The sequence below is a fragment of the Bufo bufo genome, chromosome 1 (assembly GCF_905171765.1).
Source record: "Bufo bufo chromosome 1, aBufBuf1.1, whole genome shotgun sequence".
NCBI classification, from domain to species: Eukaryota; Metazoa; Chordata; class Amphibia; order Anura; family Bufonidae; genus Bufo; species Bufo bufo.
In genome coordinates, this window is record NC_053389.1 from 815,891,488 (window position 1) to 815,913,675 (window position 22,188).

Consider the following 22,188-nt stretch of genomic DNA (forward strand, 5'->3'; position numbering starts at 1 on the left):
AATAGAAACATTTTGAATGAACATTTATATGGAAACAAAAATTTACATGTATGAAATATATTTTTTAAAGCAGAAGCAGATTGAAACATTTGGTTGAAAAAAATATTTGATTAAAAAATTGTGGCACAAAAAATTATTTTCATGTTTCCATGTTCTCCGGCGATGTTTACTTCTGACAGCAGATGAACTGGACATCATTAAGAGCTGTGTCATCTAGAGTGCCTTGTGGTGGCTCTATCTTGGTCTTCATGCCACAAATTCCTTTTATGCATTTTCCGCTCCACCTGTCATAGTGTCCCCAACTATGTCCAGTTCCCAACAGGATTTCATAATCACTGCACTGAAACATTATGTTGTTAGCAGCTGTATCATCCACACCTTTTCTTGGTGGTTCTACTTGCATGCTGAAGCTGATAAGATGTCCTTCCGGACACCATAAGGTGGGACTCCACTCACCCCAGCTGTGAAAAAAAACAAAACAACATCTTCAGATTTGACATCTTGGATGTAAACTGTAGCAACAATTCTCCTAATGAACCAAAATAGAGCACCTATAAAACGTTGCCCTATGTACAAGAATATAACTACTATAATACTGCCTCCTATGTACAAGAATATAACTACTATAATACTGCTCCTATGTACAAGAATATAACTACTATAATACTGCCTCCTATGTACAAGAATATAACTACTATAATACTGCTCCTATGTACTAGAATATAACTACTATAATACTGCTCCTATGTACAAGAATATAACTACTATAATACTGCTCCTATGTACAAGAATATAACTACTATAATACTGCTCCTATGTACAAGAATATAACTACTATAATACTGCTCCTATGTACTAGAATATAACTACTATAATACTGCTCCTATGTACAAGAATATAACTACTATAATACTGCCTCCTATGTACAAGAATATAACTACTATAATACTGCTCCTATGTACAAGAATATAACTACTATAATACTGCTCCTATGTACAGGAATATAACTACTATAATACTGCTCCTATGTACAAGAATATAACTACTATAATACTGCCTCCTATGTACAAGAATATAACTACTATAATACTGCCTCCTATGTACAAGAATATAACTACTATAATACTGCTCCTATGTACAAGAATATAACTACTATAATACTGTTCCTATGTACTAGAATATAACTACTATACTACTGCTCCTGTGTACAAGAATATAACAACTATAATACTGCTCCTATGTACAAGAATATAACTACTATAATACTGCCTCCTATGTACAAGAATATAACTACTATAATACTGCCTCCTATGTACAAGAATATAACTACTATAATACTGCTCCTATGTACAAGAATATAACTACTATAATACTGCTCCTATGTACAAGAATATAACTACTATAATACTGCTCCTATGTACAAGAATATAACTACTATAATACTGCTCCTATCTACAAGAATATAACTACTATAATACTGCTCCTATGTACTAGAATATAACTACTATACTACTGCTCCTGTGTACAAGAATATAACAACTATAATACTGCTCCTATGTACAAGAATATAACTACTATAATACTGCCTCCTTTGTACAAGAATATAACTACTATAATACTGCCTCCTATGTACAAGAATATAACTACTATAATACTGCTCCTATGTACAAGAATATAACTACTATAATACTGCTCCTATGCACAAGAATATAACTACTATAATACTGCCTCCTATGTACAAGAATATAACTACTATAATACTGCTCCTATGTACAGGAATATAACTACTATAATACTGCTCCTGTGTACAAGAATATAACTACTATAATACTGCTCCTGTGTACAAGAATATAACTACTATAATAACGCCTCCTATGCAGAAGAATATAACTAATATAATACTGCCTCCTATGTACAAGAATATAACTACTATAATACTGCTCCTATGTACAAGAATATAACTACTATAATACTGCCTCCTATGTACAAGAATATAACTACTATAATACTACCTCCTATGTACAAGAATATAACTACTATAATACTGCTCCTATGTACAAGAATATAACTACTATAATACTGCTCCTATGTACAAGACTATAACTACTATAATACTGCCTCCTATATACAAGAATATAACTACTATAATACTGCTCCTATGTACAAGAATATAACTACTATAATACTGCTCCTATGTACAAGAATATAACTACTATAATACTGCTCCTATGTACAAGAATATAACTACTATAATACTGCTCCTATGTACAAGAATATAACTACTATAATACTGCCTCCTATGTACAAGAATATAACTACTATAATACTGCTCCTATGTACAAGAATATAACTACTATAATACTGCCTCCTATGTACAGGAATATAACTACTATAATACTACCTCCTATGTACAAGAATATAACTACTATAATACTGCTCCTATGTACAAGAATATAACTACTATAGGGGGGCGGAGCCTGACCTTGGAGCTGAATGGTTGCTTGTTCCTGAGCTCCTCTCCCTGGCAGCTATTATAGCCCCTTTTATTAGCTATTTACTCAGTGCCAATGGGGAAACCAGGCAAGAACCGTCACCCTGAGACACCAGAGCCGACAGGGGCCCGTTCCAGGCAACCGGAGATGGATAAATACCTCAAGAAACAGTCCAGGAATCCTGCTGCTGTTGAAACAACCAGGAGGGCGCGGCAGCTCTCAGAAGCAGAGGAAGGCTCTGAGGCAGGAAGCACTTCTGATGTTTCTGATTGCAGACCACTGCAAACAAACTCCTCACTCTCCAAAACAGATCTCAGGGACATCCTGGAATCTGCTCTTGCACCTCTTAAAAAGGACTTGGAGGAGATAAAAGGAGACCTGCGGCAAATTGGGAATCGTGTGGAGTCCCTGGAGCTAGCACAGGAAGCCATCCTGGTGCATGAGGGTAAGACCCGTGCAGCCCTGCAAACCCACAGAGACTTGCTAAACGACGCGCTGATGCGCATAGAGGATCAGGAGAACCGGAGCCGGCGGCGAAATATTCGCATCCGCGGCCTACCCAAAAATATTGCGATTGACGCGCTTCATTCAGTCGCATGCGAAATTTTCTCCTCCCTGCTGGGAGCTGAGAGAGCAGCTCCGATTGTGATCGAGCGCATCCACAGGGCCTTAAGGCCCAAGCCAAAACCTGGTGAGCCACCGCGGGATGTTGTTTGCGGCATATTAAGCTATGTGGACACTGCTGCACTGCTCAAGGCGGGAAGGGAGGCCGACCGCATCATGTACGGCGAGACCCCAGTCCTATTCTTTCAGGATCTGGCCCCCTCCACCTTAGCCAAGAGGCGCATCGTGAAGCCGCTCCTAGAGGCCCTTAAAGCCACAGCTACGCCATTCCGATGGCTCTATCCCTTCAGTCTGGCCATCTTGAAAAACGGGAGGCAGTATACGGTGCGGACCCCGGGTGACCTGAAAGCTATTTGGGGCCCTCTTGGGATTGAACCCATCACAGTTCCCTCGTGGATGCCGGCTGATCAAGGGGATCCCCTGCCTACCCCTCCGGGTATAGATTCGTGGCAGCAAGTTTCACCTTCCAGAGCTGGGAAACAAGGAAAAGGCCGGTCGCAAGCACCTGTTACCTGACTCTGTTCCGGGAGGCGCTGAAGGCGCTTTTGTTCACTCTTCACTGAGTTCAATGTTCTGTGACTTTGCTGGGTCCCAGGACGTAGGAACTCTGTCTGGCTCTGTCTGAGCTGAATTTTCATCGTTTGTCCATAGGTTTTGGACTTATTTTAGGTCTTGGCCCACTGCCCCATTCTCATTGGTTTTGGGCCTGACCCTATGCTTTACTACCTTGCCTGCATGAGATGCGGGTTACGAGCTGTGCATTAGAGCACTGAATGCACTGTTAGTTATGCGGGGGTTATATGTCTGCACTGTTGTCAGTTATGTTACTGATTATGTCCTCTCCCTCACCCCCGGTGGCCCCACAGGAGCCCCCCTCTGATAGATCCCGGCTGTCCGCCGCTATGAAAAAGGATCTCCATTGTGTCAGATGCTGGGTGGGGTCACGTGCTCCCTGTCCATGGGGAGACATTCTTTGTTATTTGGGTTGTGTTACTGTCTCATTTGTTATGTCTTTTATTTTTCTTTTGACTTTCCCTTTGTCCTCATTCCTCCCTTTCTTCTCCTTACTCCGTCCGTGGCTTTCCAGACTGGATGTCCTCTTGCTCTGGGCCGACAGGCCTCCTCTGTCTTCACTATGGCCTCTGTTGTAGTTGCCTCATTGAATGCCAAGGGTCTGAACGAGCCATGTAAGCGGTCTCAGGTGCTCTCCTTGTTACTGAAAGATGAAGCCTCCGTTGTATTCCTCCAAGAAACTCATTTTAAATCAGGGAAGATCCCGAAGTTGTCCCAAAACGCATTCTCACAATGGTTCCATAGCTCTTTTGCCTCGGCTAGCAGGGGTGTCAGCGTGGCCGTCCACAAGCGCCTACCCTTCAAACACTCCGCTGCCCTTGCGGACACTGATGGTCGCTTCTTATTCGTTAAGGGGCACATCGCTGACGCGCCTGTTACCCTGGCTAATTTATATGCCCCCAATAGGGGTCAGATCCCCTGGCTTGTTCGGACTCTTGAGCAATTACAGGCTTTTAGTGAGGGCATGCTTATACTAGGTGGTGACTTTAATGTGACTATGGAGCCTGACCTTGACTCGTCCTCTCAGAGGTCTGAGTTGTCCCACAAACTTCTGCGACGTCTGAAGACTGCGCTGAAGAAGTTGCGGGTTATTGATGTGTGGCGCACTATGCATCCCTCTGGTAGGGATTACACGTTTTATTCAAACGCTAAAAAATCCTTCCATAGGTTGGACTACTTGTTTTTATCCTCCCCCCATATTTCCCAGGTGGTAGACACGAGGATTGGGAACATTACGCTTTCTGATCACGCCCCAGTATTTCTCCGAGTGTCTATGACAGCTCTTCCTAAACGAGAGAGAATATGGCGTCTTAATGACACATTGATCTCCGACCCTACCAATGCAGCTAGAATCTCCCGGATTATGTCTGAATTCTTCTCTCTTAATGCAGCGGGCGACCCTCCTCCCTCCCCCTCCATCTTGTGGGAGACTCATAAGGCGGTGGTTAGAGGACAATTAATTTCCCTGGGCTCGCATGCTAAAAAGTTGCGCTCCAAGGCTGTAGACGACCTGTTGTCCCGCATAGCGAGTCTTGAACTGACCCATAAGCAAACCCAGGCTCAGGCTGTGGCTGCTGAATTAGCGGAGGCCAGGAAGGGACTGAAAAACTTGCTCAACGCCAAATCAGCGAAACTTATATTCCGCTCCAGGTTTAAAGCTTATGCTCATGGGAACAAAGGGAATAAACTGATGTCTGCCATGGCTAAGCAAAGCCACGCGGATTCATTTATCCCTGCTATTCTAGATGCGAAAGGCAATAAGCACAAGTCGACTCATGACATAGCAAAAGCGTTTAGTGCTTTTTATGCGGATCTATATAACCTCCCCACTCCAGACCGTCCTGGTTCAGCCTCTATTGAGCAAGCCACAGATGAGTTCCTGTCCACTCTGAAGCTGCCCTCTGTTAGTCCCCTACAAGCTTCCCAACTAGTTGCCCCTGTATCAAGAGAGGAAATTGGCAAGGTCCTTTCCTCCATTCCTTCAGGTAAAAGTCCTGGCCCGGATGGACTCCCTATATCGTATTACAAGACCTTCAAAGACGTTTTGACTCCTCATTTTTAGGCACTCTGTAATTTCCTCCTGTCTGGAGGCTCTCTACCCCCCCAAACGTTAGAGGCCCACATAACTATAATCCATAAAGAAAACAAAGACCCCCTCCACTGTGGCAGTTATCGCCCGATTTCACTGCTAGATGCGGATGTCAAGTGGTGGGCCAAGATTCTGGCGCAGCGAATACAGCTGATCCTGCCGGGTCTTATTGATAGCGAGCAAGTGGGGTTTGTGCGTGGCAGACAGGGCTGTGAAAACACGATACGTTTGCTCCATCTTATGGATTGGGCTAGAAGCTCCTCTGCGCCTCTGGCTTTGCTGAGCACGGACGCGGAGAAGGCCTTCGACAGGGTCGGTTGGCATTATATGTCACGGGCCCTGTCGAGGTTTGGTTTCCCAGATTCGTTTATATCTGCGATCTTCACTCTGTACTCAGCCCCGTCTGCCAAACTCAAAATAAATGGTACGCTTTCTCCCTCCTTTTCCATATCCAATGGGACGAGGCAGGGGTGTCCTCTCTCCCCATCTCTGTTTGTCATAGTGATGGAGACTTTGCTGTGTAAGATCCGGCAGGATCCTGCGGTTAGGGGCTTGACCATTGATTCTCGGACCCACTTGACAGCCTCATTTGCAGATGACCTACTTATCATGACCTCCAATCCCGAAACATCCTTCCCTAGGCTTTTGTCTCTTTTTGAGGAGTTTGGCTATGTGTCAAACTTTAAAATCAACTATAGCAAGTCAATGGCCCTAAACGTTACTTGTCCAGAATCGGTTAAAGAGGCCCTTCAGATTACTACCCCCTTTCACTGGGCTACAAAAGACATAGTATTTTTGGGAGTGCACGTCCCGGCTCAGGCGAAGGACTTATTTGCTCTGAATTATGCCCCCTTATTGTCCTCAGTTAGGAAGCAGCTGCACTCTATTAGACTGCCGTTTATTTCCTGGTGTGGCAAGAGGAACTACCTCAAGACCTTTATAGCTCCTAAATTTTTGTACCTTCTGCAGGTGTTGCCTATCTGGCTGCCACACTCATTTTTTGTAGACATCCGCAGAGTTTTTTCCCTCTTTTTGTGGGGAAGTAAACCCTCCAGAATTGCTTATTCGGTGCTGACCAGAGAGAGGAGGTTTGGCGGCTTTGGTCTGCCCGACATACGTTCCTACTATGTGGCCTTTCAACTATTTAGAGGTCTATCCCTCCTCAATAGCACTTATAGTGCTCCATATGTGTGTCTTGAGCGCTCTCTGCTCTCCACTAGAATGAAGCGGATTCTCTGGGGGTTGTCCCCTTGTTCTCCGGGTAGTTCCTCTTTGCCACTCCTATGGAAGGGTATGTTTGTTGAGTGGGCCAAGCAGTTTAGGGATAGAACAATTGAGTTTCCCATACCGGGTACTCCGCTTTCCTCTTTACAGTTTTATGTCCATCCGGAAGCCGAGAAGCCCTCAGGTATCTGGCCTCTTTTGGCCGAGATCCCTTTAAGTGAGATTAGGTCCCTGGATGGGTCCCTGGATTGGTCCACGGTCTTGAATGACCCTAAAGTCAAAAAAGCTTCCTTCCTACAGAGTTTTGCCCTGCAGAAGGAGATTAAGATGATTAAGCTACCACCCCCCACCACCTCTGGAACCCCCTCTTGGCTGTCTAAGAGACTATCAGATGCCCGTAGGATCCCTAAACCGCTGTCTACTATATATAAGGAGTTACTCTCAGCCTCCCCTCCCGAGCTACATTTCCTTTCTTCATGGGAAAGGGAATTGTCCGTCCACCTTACAGACCCGGAAAGGGCTTTTGTCCTTACACACTCTCACGGCTTTAGCCGCTGTATTAAGGTACAAGAAAACTCGTATAAGCTGCTCACGAGATGGTACAAGTCCCCGGAGTTCTTGCATAGGCTTAATGCAGATTTCCCAAGTGAGTGCTGGAGGTGTAGAAAAGACGTAGGCTCTCTGTCACACATTTGGTGGCACTGTGAAAAGATTAAAGCGTTCTGGACCAGTATAGAAGCTCTGATAAATGAGGTGTGTGCTAAGCAGGTTAAGCTGGATCCTAAACTGATTCTGCTTTGGTGCCCTAATGACTCGCTTTCCCCCTGTAGATCTGATCTTCCTACTATGCTCATCACGGCAGCGAGACTGCTCATCCCGCTGCTTTGGAAGGATACTGAACCTCCCACTGTTTCGATGTGGAGGGATAAGGTGGATCAGATCTACAGGTTTGAAGAGCTGGCCCACTGGGAATCTTGCACGCGTTCCCGCTTTCTGAAAATCTGGTCGCCCTGGAAGACATATAGGAAGTTCCCCTGACAGAGTTGGGGAAAACTCCCCTACCCCCCCCCCCTTTCCTTTCCCTTCCTTTCCCTCTCTTTTACTCTTATTTGTGTTATACTTGATTTTTATTGTCTGTCACATTTGATGTATCATTTTGTACAACATGTGTTGCACTGACATGCATCTGTGGTCACTTCCATGACCGATTTGTGACTTTGCCTTACCAGTGATGCTACGATGGTTTGTGATCGTTTGATATGCCTTACTTACTTTGAATAAAAATAAATTTGGTTAAGAATATAACTACTATAATACTGCTTCTATGTACAAGAATATAACTACTATAATACTGCTCCTATGTACAAGAATATAACTACTATAATACTGCCTCCTATGTACAAGAATATAACTACTATAATACTGCTCCTATGTACAAGAATATAACTACTATAATACTGCCTCCTATGTACAGGGATATAACTACTATAATACTGCCTCCTATGTACAAGAATATAACTACTATAATACTGCTCCTATGTACAAGAATATAACTACTATAATACTGCTCCTATGTACTAGAATATAACTACTATAATACTGCCTCCTATGTACAAGAATATAACTACTATAATACTGCTCCTATGTACAAGAATATAACTACTATAATACTGCTCCTATGTACAAGAATATAACTACTATAATACTGCCTCCTATGTACAAGAATATAACTACTATAATACTGCTCCTATGTACAAGAATATAACTACTATAATACTGCTCCTATGTACAAGAATATAACTACTATAATACTGCCTCCTATGTACAAGAATATAACTACTATAATACTGCTCCTATGTACTAGAATATAACTACTATAATACTGCTCCTATGTACGATAATATAACTACTATAATACTGCTCCTATGTACTAGAATATAACTACTATAATACTGCCTCCTATGTACAAGAATATAACTACTATAATACTGCTCCTATGTACAAGAATATAACTACTATAATACTACCTCCTATGTACAAGAACATAACTACTATAATACTGCTCCTATGTACAAGAATATAACTACTATAATACTGCTCCTATCTACAAGAATATAACTACTATAATACTGCTCCTATGTACTAGAATATAACTACTATAATACTGTTCCTATGTACGAGAATATAACTACTATAATACTGCTCCTATGTACTAGAATATAACTACTATAATACTGCCTCCTATGTACAAGAATATAACTACTATAATACTGCCTCCTATGTACAAGAATATAACTACTATAATACTGCTCCTATGTACTAGAATATAACTACTATAATACTGCTCCTATGTACAAGAATATAACTACTATAATACTGCCTCCTATGTACAAGAATATAACTACTATAATACTGCTCCTATGTACAAGAATATAACTACTATAATACTGCTCCTATGTACAAGAATATAACTACTATAATACTGCTCCTATGTACATGAATATAACTACTATAATACTGCTCCTATGTACAAGAATATATCTACTATAATACTGCCTCCTATGTACAAGAATATAACTACTATAATACTGCCTCCTATGTACAAGAATATAACTACTATAATACTGCCTCCTATGTACAAGAATATAACTACTATAATACTGCCTCCTATGTACAAGAATATAACTACTATAACACTGCTCCTATGTACAAGAATATAACTACTATAATACTGCCTCCTATATACAAGAATATAACTACTATAATACTGCTCCTATGTACAAGAATATAACTACTATAATACTGCCTCCTATGTACAAGAATATAACTACTATAATACTGCTCCTATGTACAAGAATATAACTACTATAATACTGCCTCCTATGTACAAGAATATAACTACTATAATACTGCTCCTATGTACAAGAATATAACTACTATAATACTGCTCCTATGTACAAGAATATAACTACTATAATACTGCCTCCTATGTACAAGAATATAACTACTATAATACTGCTCCTATGTACAAGAATGTAACTACTATAATACTGCCTCCTATGTACAAGAATATAACTACTATAATACTGCTCCTATGTACAAGAATATAACTACTATAATACTGCCTCCTATGTACAAGAATATAACTACTATAATACTGCTCCTATGTACAAGAATATAACTACTATAATACTGCTCCTATGTACAGGAATATAACTACTATAATACTGCCTCCTATGTACAAGAATATAACTACTATAATTCTGTTCCTTCATTTTGAACCAAAAAGTGATAAAATAAGTGCAGTACATGGGTGCATTAATGTGGATGAGGGGGTTACAGTCACATTTATTATAAACACTGTCCAGGGACTGTACCGTAATATAACCCGCCTCATCCTCAGGAAGGCTCCCATGTACTTCAGTTATAGTCACATTTAATATAAACACTAATAATGATACAGTCCCTGGACAGTGTTTATATTAAATGTGACTATAACTCCCCTCATCCATAGGAATACACCACTCTACTGGGTGTATTCTTATGGATGATGGGGGGTTATAGTCACAAGTAATACATATTTCTCCAGCTCGGCCACTGAGCTCCCCTTCTTCATATCCAGGTTGTCACTCTCCCAGTAACTTCAGGTGGAGACAGTCCAGGAGTCCTGGGGAAAGCAGTGCTGACTCGGCGGAGCACTAGAGGGTTAGTAACAATTCTTTCCTCCTTCCTTCTCTTACAGGAGCGGCAAGCAACCAGGCGAATGACTGAACTGATTGGTGGAAGCGGCAGAGCAGCGGGCACTCACCACCAATCAGCTCAACATGCAGAGCAGCAGTGCAGAGGAGATGAAGAATCGCTCTCCTTATCCTTTGCTTTGGAGCGGGATCCCAGCTTTAGAACACACAGTATTGTGGGCTGGTGGCATTCAGCTCCAATGCCTGCCACCTACTCCAAACTTTCTCCTAGAGGCTGCCACCTCCCTTGTTAACGCTGGCGGAGTGCCCCTGGATATCAGCCTGAAATGAGCTTCCGGCCATGTTTCTGGGGTGCGTCTTATAAAGCGACAGTTGATAATTACTCTTACCGGTAATTGGATTTTCAGTATAGCCTCCACAACGGCACTAAACAGGGGGGCGAAGGGGGGAATACCCCGCCTCCCAGGGACAGGAAACAACATGGAGAACAAAGATTTAAAAGCCTCCTCCCCTTTACCTTCTCCAGTAAATATCCAAGATGATGCTGAATACGATTTGTATCTGGGAGAAAGAGTATAACAGACACAAAATAATTCAAATCAGAATAAATACAGCAAACATAATTAGAGTGCCGTTGTGGAGACTATACGGAAAATCCAATTGCCGGTAAGAGTAATTATCATCTTTTCCGCCTCCCCAACGGCACTAAACAGGAGGACTAACAAAGGAAACAATACTAGGGAGGGACTGCTGCAGACAAGACTTTCCGTCCGAAGGACAAGTCCTAGTTAGCCATAACATCAAGTCTGTAGTGTTTAAAGAAAGTGGATGGACTGGACCAGGTCACAGCCTGGCAAATCTGGGTTAAAGACACTGCCCTAGTCGAATGCGCTCTCAGATTTAAAGGTGGAGAGACTCCTTTTTCTTTATAGGCGATAGAGAGAGTAATTTTTATCCAGCAAGAAATTGTAGTTTTCAAGGCCCTCTTGACCTTTATTCTGCCCTGCATACTGAATTAGTAGATGATCTGAATTCCTCATTGGACACATAATTGGACATCCAAATTGCGAAACTTCTTCTCGTCTGCCAACTTAGCCTGAGAACAAAAAGGTGGGTAATGATATCTCCTGCTGGCAGTGAAATTTGGAAAATACTTTTGGCAAAAAAGAAGGTTCATGTTTCAGCACAATTCTAACGTCTAGAATGTTAAGATAAGGAGGTCTACAAGATAAAGCTTGAATTTCCTCTATTCTTCTAGCAGAGGTAATAATTGCTATTAGAAAGGCAGTTTTCATGGAAAATAACCTAAGAGAGATTTCACCAAGAGGCTCAAAGGGAGGATCCATGAGAACTGAGAGGACTAGGTTAAGATCCCAGGGAGGGACAGTGGATCTAATAGTAGGATGTAATTTGTATGCCCCCTTAAAAACCTCTTGATCAAATCTAGCTCAGCTAGTCTGATTTCCTAGGCACTAAGTGCTGCTATTTGGACTTTTAGGGTACTTACTCTTAAACCCTTATCAAGACCTTCCTGTAAAAATTCAAAAATTACCTTGACGTTAGGAGATAAGGTGGGATTCCAAGAGTCGCCAACGAAACGGAGGAAAGCGTTCCATGTTCTAAGATAGATCTTAGACGTGACTGGTTTTCTACTAAATAGAAGGGTGTTAATGACAGCATCAGATAACCCTTTTGATTTCAAGATAGACCACTCAATCTCCAGGCAGTTAGATTGAAATGGTGAATCTCTGGGTGCTGAGCCGGACCTTGCAGTAGAAGATTCAGGATCTGAGGAAGAGCCCAAAAGTCTACTTTTTGAGAGGCTTAAAAGCAGGGGAAACCATGTTCTTCTTGGCCAATATGGAGCTATCAAAATCAGGTGAGAACCTTCTTCCGGTACTTTCGTCAGGACTCTTGGAATCAACTCGATTGGAGGAAAAGTGTACATAAGTCCCACGCGGCAGGGACCGGAAAATGCATCCACTCTCTTTGGATTGTCTTAGAATGAGATGATCTGTCTGTCTGTTCCTTCTGGAGGCAACGAGATCTAGGCTTGGAGGACCCCATCTCTTGGAGATTTCTAAAAAGATCATCTTGTTCAGACTCCATTCTACTGGATTTAGTTTTTCCCTGCTCACGAGGTCTGCCAGAGTATTCTCCTCCCCTCTTAGATGGACTGCCGAAATTTAATTTATGTGTATCTGAGCTCAAGAAAAGATCCGGAATGTCTTGCGACAGAGATTTCTGCTTCTTATGCCCCCCTGTTTGTTTATGTACGCTACAGCGGTCCTGTTGTCTGACAGAATTTTGACATTTTGTGAGTGGATGGCTGGAAAAAATGCTTTCAGGGCTAGAAACACTGCCAATAGTTCTTTTGAATTAAAGGATAGAGAAAGGAGCTCTGGATCCCAGACTCCCTGCACTAGTTGATTCTCGCAGTGGGCCCCCCAGCCTGAACCGCTTGCATCTGTTGTGATAACAATTTGGTTTGATGTACGCCAGTAGACCCCCTGGCTTAGGTTCTTTGGATTTAACTACCACCATAGAGAGTTCTTTACTCAAGAAGGAAGAGTCTATTGTCTATTGAAAGTGGACTTCGTTTCCAAGACTCCAGAAGAAAGCTCTGGAGAATCCTCCCGTGGAACTGGGCCCATTTGTCAGCTGGTATTGCAGAAGTCATCAGTCCTAAAATCACCATGATCTTTCGAAAATATACTTTTCTGAGTATACAAAATGACGAGATTCTTGCTATAATGTCCTTCCTCTTCTGCTCCGGGAGAAAGAATGTCATCTGATGAGAGTCCAACAGAATCCCCAGAAATATTTTCCTCCTGCTGGGAGTTTCTCCAGATTCAACTTCCAGCCCAGAGGCTGGAGTTTTTTGTTTTTTTTTACTATCTGTAAGTGATGCTGAGATGAGAAAATCATCCAGGCATGGGACAAACATTATTTCCTTCCGATGAAGGAAGCTTGAGATTTCTGCCACCAACTTGGTAAAAATCCTCAGAGCTGATGAGAGGCCAAAAGGGAGGATCTAAAACTGCAAATGGATTGGATTGTTGTAAATGGGCACATGATAGTAGGCATCCACTAAGTGAAGGGTTATCATGTAGCAATCCTGAGCCAGCAAGTTGATGGTTGATCTCACTATCTCCATCTTGAACTTCATGCATAAGACGAATTTGTTGAGGTGTTTTAGATTGATAATTGCTCGGAAGGAGCCGTTTTTTTTTTTTTTTCTAGAAGCACCCGGGACTAGAACCCCCTTTCTACTTGGGGCAACCAAAAATATTTCCCATCCAATGGTATTTAACCCATACATATTATAAACCACACAACCAATAGAGATATATGGATCCACAAAGTATCACAAAAGATACATGTACAAAACCTAATAAATGAATAATGTATTATTAGCAATTTTATTATTGACATGATTAGCCCAACACAAAACATAAAAACACAATTAAAATAATAGGACTAGTAGTGCATGATTGATGGACAATATAAGCAAAGTGCAAGTGAAACAAAGGCCAGTGATGAGTAGATCTGAATATGCTGATAGGATTGGTAAGGTTATAGACAGAAGCAAAGCCTGATCTGAATTTTACTGATACAAGTGTAGGGAACCTGAATCCACACAATGAACATATGAGGGCCAAGTCCAAAGATCAAAATTAAAAGTAAAAATACAAACATATACTGACCAATATAAAGTCCACAATCACAGCAACATCACCAGTCCACTCCCCAACGTGCGTTTCCCGGTCTGCTTCCTCAAGGGGTAGTCACCAATCCTATCAGCATATTCAGATGTACTGATCACTGGCCTTTGTTGCACTTGCACTGTACTTATATTGTCCATCAATCATGCACTATCAGTCCTATTATTACATTTGAATTGTGTTTTTATGTTTTGTGTTGTGCTAACCATGTCAATAATAAAATTGGTAATAATAAATTATTCAATTATTTATTATATTTTGTACTTGTATCTTTTGTGATACTTTGTGGATCCATATATCTCTATTGGTTGTGTGTCCCCTTTCTACTTGGTCCTACGGAACTGGGATGAAGAAGACTTCCTTTTCCAACAATAGCAGGATCTGGGTTTCTAGAAGATGAGTTTCTTGTTTATTAGGAGTCTTTCTGGAGGGGGGGGGAGTAGAACTCTAGCCTGTACGACTGACGAATTATGTCCAGAATCCAGGGGGATTTTGTAATATTTTCCCAGGCTCTGATGGATCTTTTTAATCTTCCTCCTACTGGATCTCTGGCGTCATAAATTGGACTGCTTTGCAGATTTATCTGGGTTAAAGAGTAAACCCCTGCCTCTACCTTTTGAGGGCTGCCAAGGACCTGAATTATGCTTTTTCTTTTGTTTCGGTCTGTTCCTTTTTTTACTCCAAAAGTAACGTCGCTGATGAAAAGGTTTTGATTCAGTAGAGAACCCCTTTTTTTATCGGATGCTTTTTCAAAAATATTATCCAATGCTGAGCCAAAGAGTCTGTCTGCTTCACAAGGAATGCCACATAGTCTACTCTTAGAAGTAGCATCCCATGACCAGGATCTTAACCATACAGACCTTCTACTAGTATTGGAAAGAGCCGCAGACCTAGCGGACAATTTAACTAAGTCCGTAGAGGCGTCGGCTAGAAAATTTTAATCCTGTTTCAATACTGGCAGGGAAGATAAAATATCTTCCCTAGGGGTGCCAGAAACCAAATGTTCCTCCAGCTGGGACAACCATAAGGACAGGGTTCTATCCCTGTATGTGGCTGCTATACTGGGTCTCAACATATATGTATTCGTCTCTGTAACAGCGGCTGCTGTGCGCCGCTGTTCCCCTGCTTACCGCGGCGGTCCCGGGCGCTGTGTTCAGCGGTGATCTGCTGCCAGTGTTTCCTTTCAGCCCTGGCCACAGCATGCTTTTTGCTTGTTTCCTGCAGCATTTCCTTAAGGGCCACGCGAGTCACTTCCTGTGTTTTATGGGTTGGATCATGTGATCTCGCCAACCAATCCTAGCCCTTCTGCACATGTATAATTGGCTCAGCTTCCTTCCCAGATGCCTCAGTGTCAAGGTCCTTGTGTCCTGCTAAGGTTTCTGATATCCGCTTGTGTTCCTGGACTCTGCTACCTGTTTGATCCTTGCCTGCTTGCCTCGACTCTCCTGTTGCCGATCCAGATTGCCTGACCTGTACCTGTGCCTCCTGCCCTGATCTATTGCCTGTCTGACTTTGCCTCATCCTTCGGTCCTGCACTGTTGCTCCTGGTAACACCTGTACCTCTGGTACCTTTCTCAGGTACCTCCTGGTCCGTCTGGACCAGCTTCCTCGTGTGCAAATACTCCTCAAAAAGTACTGACCTGGTGTTCCCCTTGGGAAAGTCTATCCCCACTATCAGGGGTACTGTGAAGATCGAGGGATTCACTTAGACAACGGCCTTAGAGGAGGTAGGACACGTAGCACAGTGGGTTCACACATGCTGGTTCGTGACATTCTCCCAAGATCTCTTGAGAAAGAATTCACATTTTTTATCCATGGAATCTCTTAATAACCCCACGTCTTCGAATGGTAAAGAGAATTTTTTTTGAATCCTGGCTATAGTGGTGTCTACTCTCGGGGTTTTGTCCCAGTGGGCTGAGTTGGCTTCATTAAAAGGATACTTCCTTTTATAAATTTTTGAGATTCACAATCTTTTTTCTGGGTCTTTCTATTCTTCTGAAATGAGTTTTTTGATGTTATCATGAACCGGGAACACTCGCTTTTTCTTATCCCCTAGTCCCCTGAACATCTAACCTTGAATTGTATCAGTTTCCTTAGACTCTTCAAGATTATTAGTAGCCCTAATAGTCTTGAGAAGAGATTTCCTCTCCTCAATGGAACATAGGGGCCTTCCTGACTCATCTTCAGAAGAGGCAGAGTCAGAATTTGAAGAATTTCTTTCCTAATCATAATCCAAATCCATATGTATTTCCGGATTTGGTTTGGATGTAAAGGCTTTCTGTGGTATAGTGGCCATTTTAGCTTCGATGGCCTAGCTAACCTCCTCTTTAATTAGAGTTTTCAGGCTATCCACCAGCAAAGGGGCCTCTTCTCTCATGATTTTTTCTGTGCACTTCTGACAGAGTGGCTTTTTGCTGTGACCCGCTAACTGTTTCTTCCAGATAGCACACTTCTTCTTTAGGGCAGGTTCCCCACTTTTACCGGCATCTCTGCCCTGAAATTTAAAAATAACTCTTTAGTAAGGAGCAACTTATTATATGGGGAACCTCCGCCAGGGAAAAAGGTGACATATCACCCCTTTGTGCATATAAGATTTAAATAATTTCTCCCAAGAGGAGGCTTACCGGGCTAAGGACCTTAGGAGGGTCGGAAGACTTCTCTGGAGGCAACGACATGCTTCCTTCTGGATCCAGGATGTGTCTGGTTCTGTGAACGCCATACTGATCCCATGCCGGCATCTTAAAGGCCCGATCTTCCAGGTCATGTGGTATGAGGTCTCACGCCACGCAGCCGCGCGTTCTCCAAACTGCGCCTACGTGATTAGATATCACGGGACTCCGGCCCTCTAGGAAAACCGCGCTGCCGGCATGTCTTCCTCTCCTAGCCCCCACAGGAGCGTAATGGCCTGGGGCTGCCTGCAGCGCAGGGCTTATGCCACAGCAGACGGAGGGAGCAGTATCTTGTCCCGGATCCCGCTGCTCTGTATCAGCCCTCCTGAAAACATCAGGGACAACTTACCCAAAGGCTGAGCGGTATCTAAGCCGGAGGAAACACCTGCTAGTTCTCCACTTCATCCTGAGGGACAGGAAACAACTGGAGAAGATAAAGGGGAGGAGGCTTTTAAATATTTGTTCTCCGTGTTGTTTCCTGTCCCTGGGAGGCAGGATATCAACCTCCCCGCCCCCCGTTTAGTGCCGTTGGAGAGGCGTACGGAAAAAATACTGTATTTCATACAAGTGTAACTGTGTGGGTCCCATTCAGTGACTCCTTGGAGATGGACATCTGCTCTTGCACTGTAGTGCCATCTGTGGTGTACAGTATATACCTATTATTAAACCAGAGGTTCACACACCTACCATAACCCCACCTAGGTACATGACCCAGAGGCCACCCTCTAGCTATGTCCAGGGGACATTTTGATCTCCAGCACTTACGGTCCTTCAGCAGATGTGATAGTATATTGATGGTCTCTGTCCTGGTCAAAGTCAGTTTTGTTTAAACAGTGCAGGTGTATCCCGTTCAGGGCTGTGTCATCTTCAACTTTTTGCTTTACTTCCACCTAGGTCAGGAGAATTCAAAGGGACAAATGTGACCATTTTCCTGTGTTGTAAAAGGCACAATTCCATGAACTCAATGTATAGTCAAACGTGAAAAACTTCTCAAATTATGAGGTTGTGAAGGAAGGTCATTATGTAGTGTCCCACTACGTAAGGGTGGGCACTACTCAAGGGTCAATTGGGTCACGTTGTTCTCCACCTCCTGTGGAACATGGTTATGGTATTTTACATTGCATTGTAATGTGTATTTTCATATTATCTCCTGTGTACCAGGCCTGTTAGGGGTGTAGTTCCTCCTCCTAGGCAGTAGAGGGAGCTAGGGAACCCCCTAGTATATATAGACAGGTCCAGACCAGAGAGAGTAGTGTAGTCAGAAGCCAGTGTGCACTTTAACCAGAAGATAGCTGGGAAGCAGCTTCTGACATGCAGCTAGATAGCCCAGGCTCCTAGCTTGCTTCCAGGAGAAGAGGTTCCCTCCTGGAGATAACTAGCACATTATCAAGTACAGAGCAGAGCCATTTTTATCCAGCCAAATAGAAAGCTGAAGGGCAGAAGGATATTTACAGCAAGAAGACATATACCAGAGGAAGGTTTCCCTACCCAAGGATAAAGCCCGCAATAGGGCATATGGGCCTTGGTGAAAACCAGACAGGATCTGAGGAAAGTACAGCCTGATCTGTAAGTGTTATACCCTCTGAGTATCTTGCAAAGACTTTGCCTGCGAATTGTATGAAGCCTGCCTGTATTCAACATTATACCTATGGAACTAACTGAGGACTGTATATAGTTGAACTTTTCAGTAAAAAGAAGTTCTGGTTAACTGCAACTTTGTGTACCTCAATTATTCCTACAACAAATCGGTACTGGCGTCACGAACTATAAGGGATCTTGCCACCGGCACATTAAACTCCCAACACCCAGGGCACCTCACCTACCACCTGGCCTGGTCCCTATACACAGAGAGTTCCCCAGAGGATCCATGTGCCAGCCTCTCCATCACTGCTGTACGCCTGCCCAGGGTATATAAAAACTGTGAGTACCAAGAACAACCCTCGGTTTGTTAACTACCGCTGTGACCTCACATTCGCAACACCCTGCAGGGCTGCGTACTGCAATTCGACCTGAAAACCAATGCTGACAGCTCGGGAGGTAAAAACTAGCCTGCCTTCAAATTTTTTTAATTTCCCTTTATGCTGTTATTGCTGAACTTTTGCAGCCAGGACCTGGTTTACCATGTTTATAACCTGTGCAGATGAAGGGTGGCCTGATGATCCTCCTTATGAACTGTCTTTTTTAGTTCCACCATGGTAGGTCCCATCAGAGTATTTCCTCAGCTAGATAAACATATCTCAAGGTCACAGTGGAACCACTCTCTACCAGCGCAGAAGCAGTGGTGCACCCTGCGCCTAGATCTCGTCTAGCATAAGACCAAGGTGGTCGTGATGGCTATCCAGTAACTCCCTGGATGCCTGGATTCCATCAATATGGGGTGTCTCTAAATACTTCTGTCCTGAGCCCCCAGGTGGCCTGCAAACTGATGTAACTGCAGTGCACCCAGCTCTCTAGCCCCCACAGCAACTTAATTCTTGTGCTAGAGCTGGGAGGCTGATATTGACTTCTGGTCTGGTTGTCTTCTCTTGCAATCTCTTACATATCAGACCAGAGAATACTAGGCTTTCCTGTCTTGCATGGAACAAATGGCAATGGGTCAACTTTATGCTAAGTGAGGCGAGGGGCAGAATGTCCATAGACCCCACAGGGAATATTATTGGTAGGCTGATGCCCAGGGGGCTGCCTGAGTCCTCCTCTTTAGTCAGGTACATAAAGATCTGACACAACCAGCTTTAAATAAGGTCAAGTACCCACGCAGCTGGAGTCCTCCTGAGTTCACCTGTACTGTACTCCTCAGAAGTCATCATAGCGGTCTGGGCTGAATGAGGAAGATGAAGAAAATGTCTACATCAGAGGGGAAGCTTCTTCTGGGCAGTATTTTGTGCTGCTCTGTGGTATTTGGTTCTGTTGGGGCAGTATATTGTTCTGTACTGTGGTATTTGGTTCTAGTATGGAGATATTTTGTGCCGTACTATGGTATTGATGATCCCTACAACATTGGGCCACTTAACATTTTCTTTCCAGGGCACACTTTGGGTTCACAGTTCACCCTCAACTGAGACATACACCCTGGGTGCTTTTTGTGGGGGAGAAAGGGGCAACATACCACCTGCATGAGCCACGGTATGTAGCCACAGGGTGACAACACAGAACTGAACCTTAGCTACATTTTGGGGATGTGGCTGGGGGTGGGGGGGGGGGCTGGTGCTATATTATTGCCAGTCCAAGAGGGACATTTTTTGTTTTTCAGCAAGAGATTTTTACAGCAGGATGAAGTATACTCAGATATGTCTTTCTATTGTCCTCCCTCCACAGTATGACTTTCAATGCCAGTATACTTGGATGGGAGCAACACCAAATACTCTTTCTAAATCTTTATCTGTTGGACTTCGCATAAGCAATATTGGTCTTCAAACAGCAACCAGAGAGTTAGGGCTCATGCACACGACCGTTGTTGTTTTGCGGTCCGTTTTTACGGATCTGTTTTTCCGCATCTGAGGTTTTTTTTTCCCTGAGTTAAGTCATTTTCCGTTCCTTTATTGTACAAAACATATCCGTATGGTTTCCGTATTTGATCCGGTTTTTTTCCGGATCGGAAACGGAAACAGTAACTTATTAATCACCAAACACATGAGCAATATGGGCTGGGCATAGCATTTCTACAGTATGGATCCGCAAAATACAGATGAAATACGGATGACATACAGATGTGTTCCGTGTGCGTTCCATATTTTTTGCGGACCCATTGACTTGAATGGGGCCTCGGACCGTGATTTGCGGACAATAATAGGACATGCACTAATTTTTTGCGGAATGGAAATACGGACATACGGAAACTGAATGCACACGGAGTAACTTCCGTTGTTTTTGCGGACCCATTGAAGTGAATGGTTCCGCTAAAAAAAAAACGGAACGGAAGTGGAAAGAAAATACGCTTGTGTGCATGAGCCCTTAGGAAGAGTTTTTGGTCTACTCGGCCACAATGCAGTAGTTGGAAGTGTTGGATTAGTATTGTGGAGCAACCTCATACCCAAACCAAGGCATTATAAAAGCGGTGCACATAGATTTCAGTACAGAGATGTTAGGTGTTAGGAAGTGTTTACGAAGGAGGATAATACGTCTACGTCATTGTCCAATAATGGCCACCTTTGGTGTAATAGAGCCTGGTGGGAATATCTAGGAAAGATGTCCAAATGGATATGGTGTGTAGGCAAGAACCAGTACCATGAAATATATTCTAAATTGAATAGTCAACGGTTGGCATAGAACACATTTATCACTAAAGAAAAAATATATTCTCCGCTCTGCTCTTTCATATTCAAAGTACTAGTGGGAGCATCTTCAGAAGTACAAAATAAGGCCTCATGCACATTGAGGTTCTGCAAAACACGGATGGCGTCCATGTCCACGGACAGCCATTGATATAACTGCCTATTCTTGTCCGCAAAATGGACAAGAATAGGACAGGTTGTATTTTTTTTTACGGAGCAATGGTTGCGGACAGCACACGGAGTGCTGTGCGCATCTTTTGCGGCCCCATTGAAGTGAATGGGTCCGCACCCGAGCCGCAAAAAACTGCGGCTCGGATGCGGACCAAAACAACGGTCGTGTGCATGAGGCCCAAGCCTGATAATTCCTTTTCCAGAGGAGATTGTGAAGGGTTTATATTATCCACAGATTTTGTACACTTACCTTTAGAGAGAATCCCTTGGCATGATACCCACAGGGGCACCACTCCACAGGCCCCCATTCTCCCCAGGGTCCTCCGTTAGGTATCCCTATAACAGCATAGCCACCAAATGCTCTTGAGATGATAGAAAGCAAGAGGAACGAGCAGAGAACATGAGCCATTCTCCTGTAGTAGAGAGGATATGAGAGGATCTTCTGCAGTACACCTCTAGATAGACCAGGGCTACAACATTGGGTAAAAGGTTTCTCCGGGTTGCATAAATTCTTTTAAATATTAAAACCCAGATCTTTAGCCAAGTCCCCAATAAAAGACAAACAGAGCCTTCTCCCCACAAAGAAAGTAATGTCATTACCCTCACACAGCAGCTACATGTCCAGAAAATCCATCCTGCATTTTGCCAGATG

The 22,188-nt window shown here is 43.1% G+C and overlaps 1 protein-coding gene across 1 annotated transcript; it reads right to left on the reverse strand.

Annotated features, from left to right (window-relative positions):
* Nucleotides 1-6: 6 nt before the first annotated feature.
* On the reverse strand, nt 7-22,015 carry LOC120986620 (vitelline membrane outer layer protein 1-like). Its single transcript, XM_040415279.1, has 3 exons — nt 21,787-22,015; nt 17,860-17,984; nt 7-461 (listed from the first exon to the last, which is right to left on the reverse strand). Exons 1-3 carry the CDS (start codon nt 21,943-21,945, stop codon nt 167-169), a joined length of 579 nt encoding a protein of 192 aa, XP_040271213.1. The 5' UTR covers nt 21,946-22,015; the 3' UTR covers nt 7-166.
* Nucleotides 22,016-22,188: the final 173 nt, after the last annotated feature.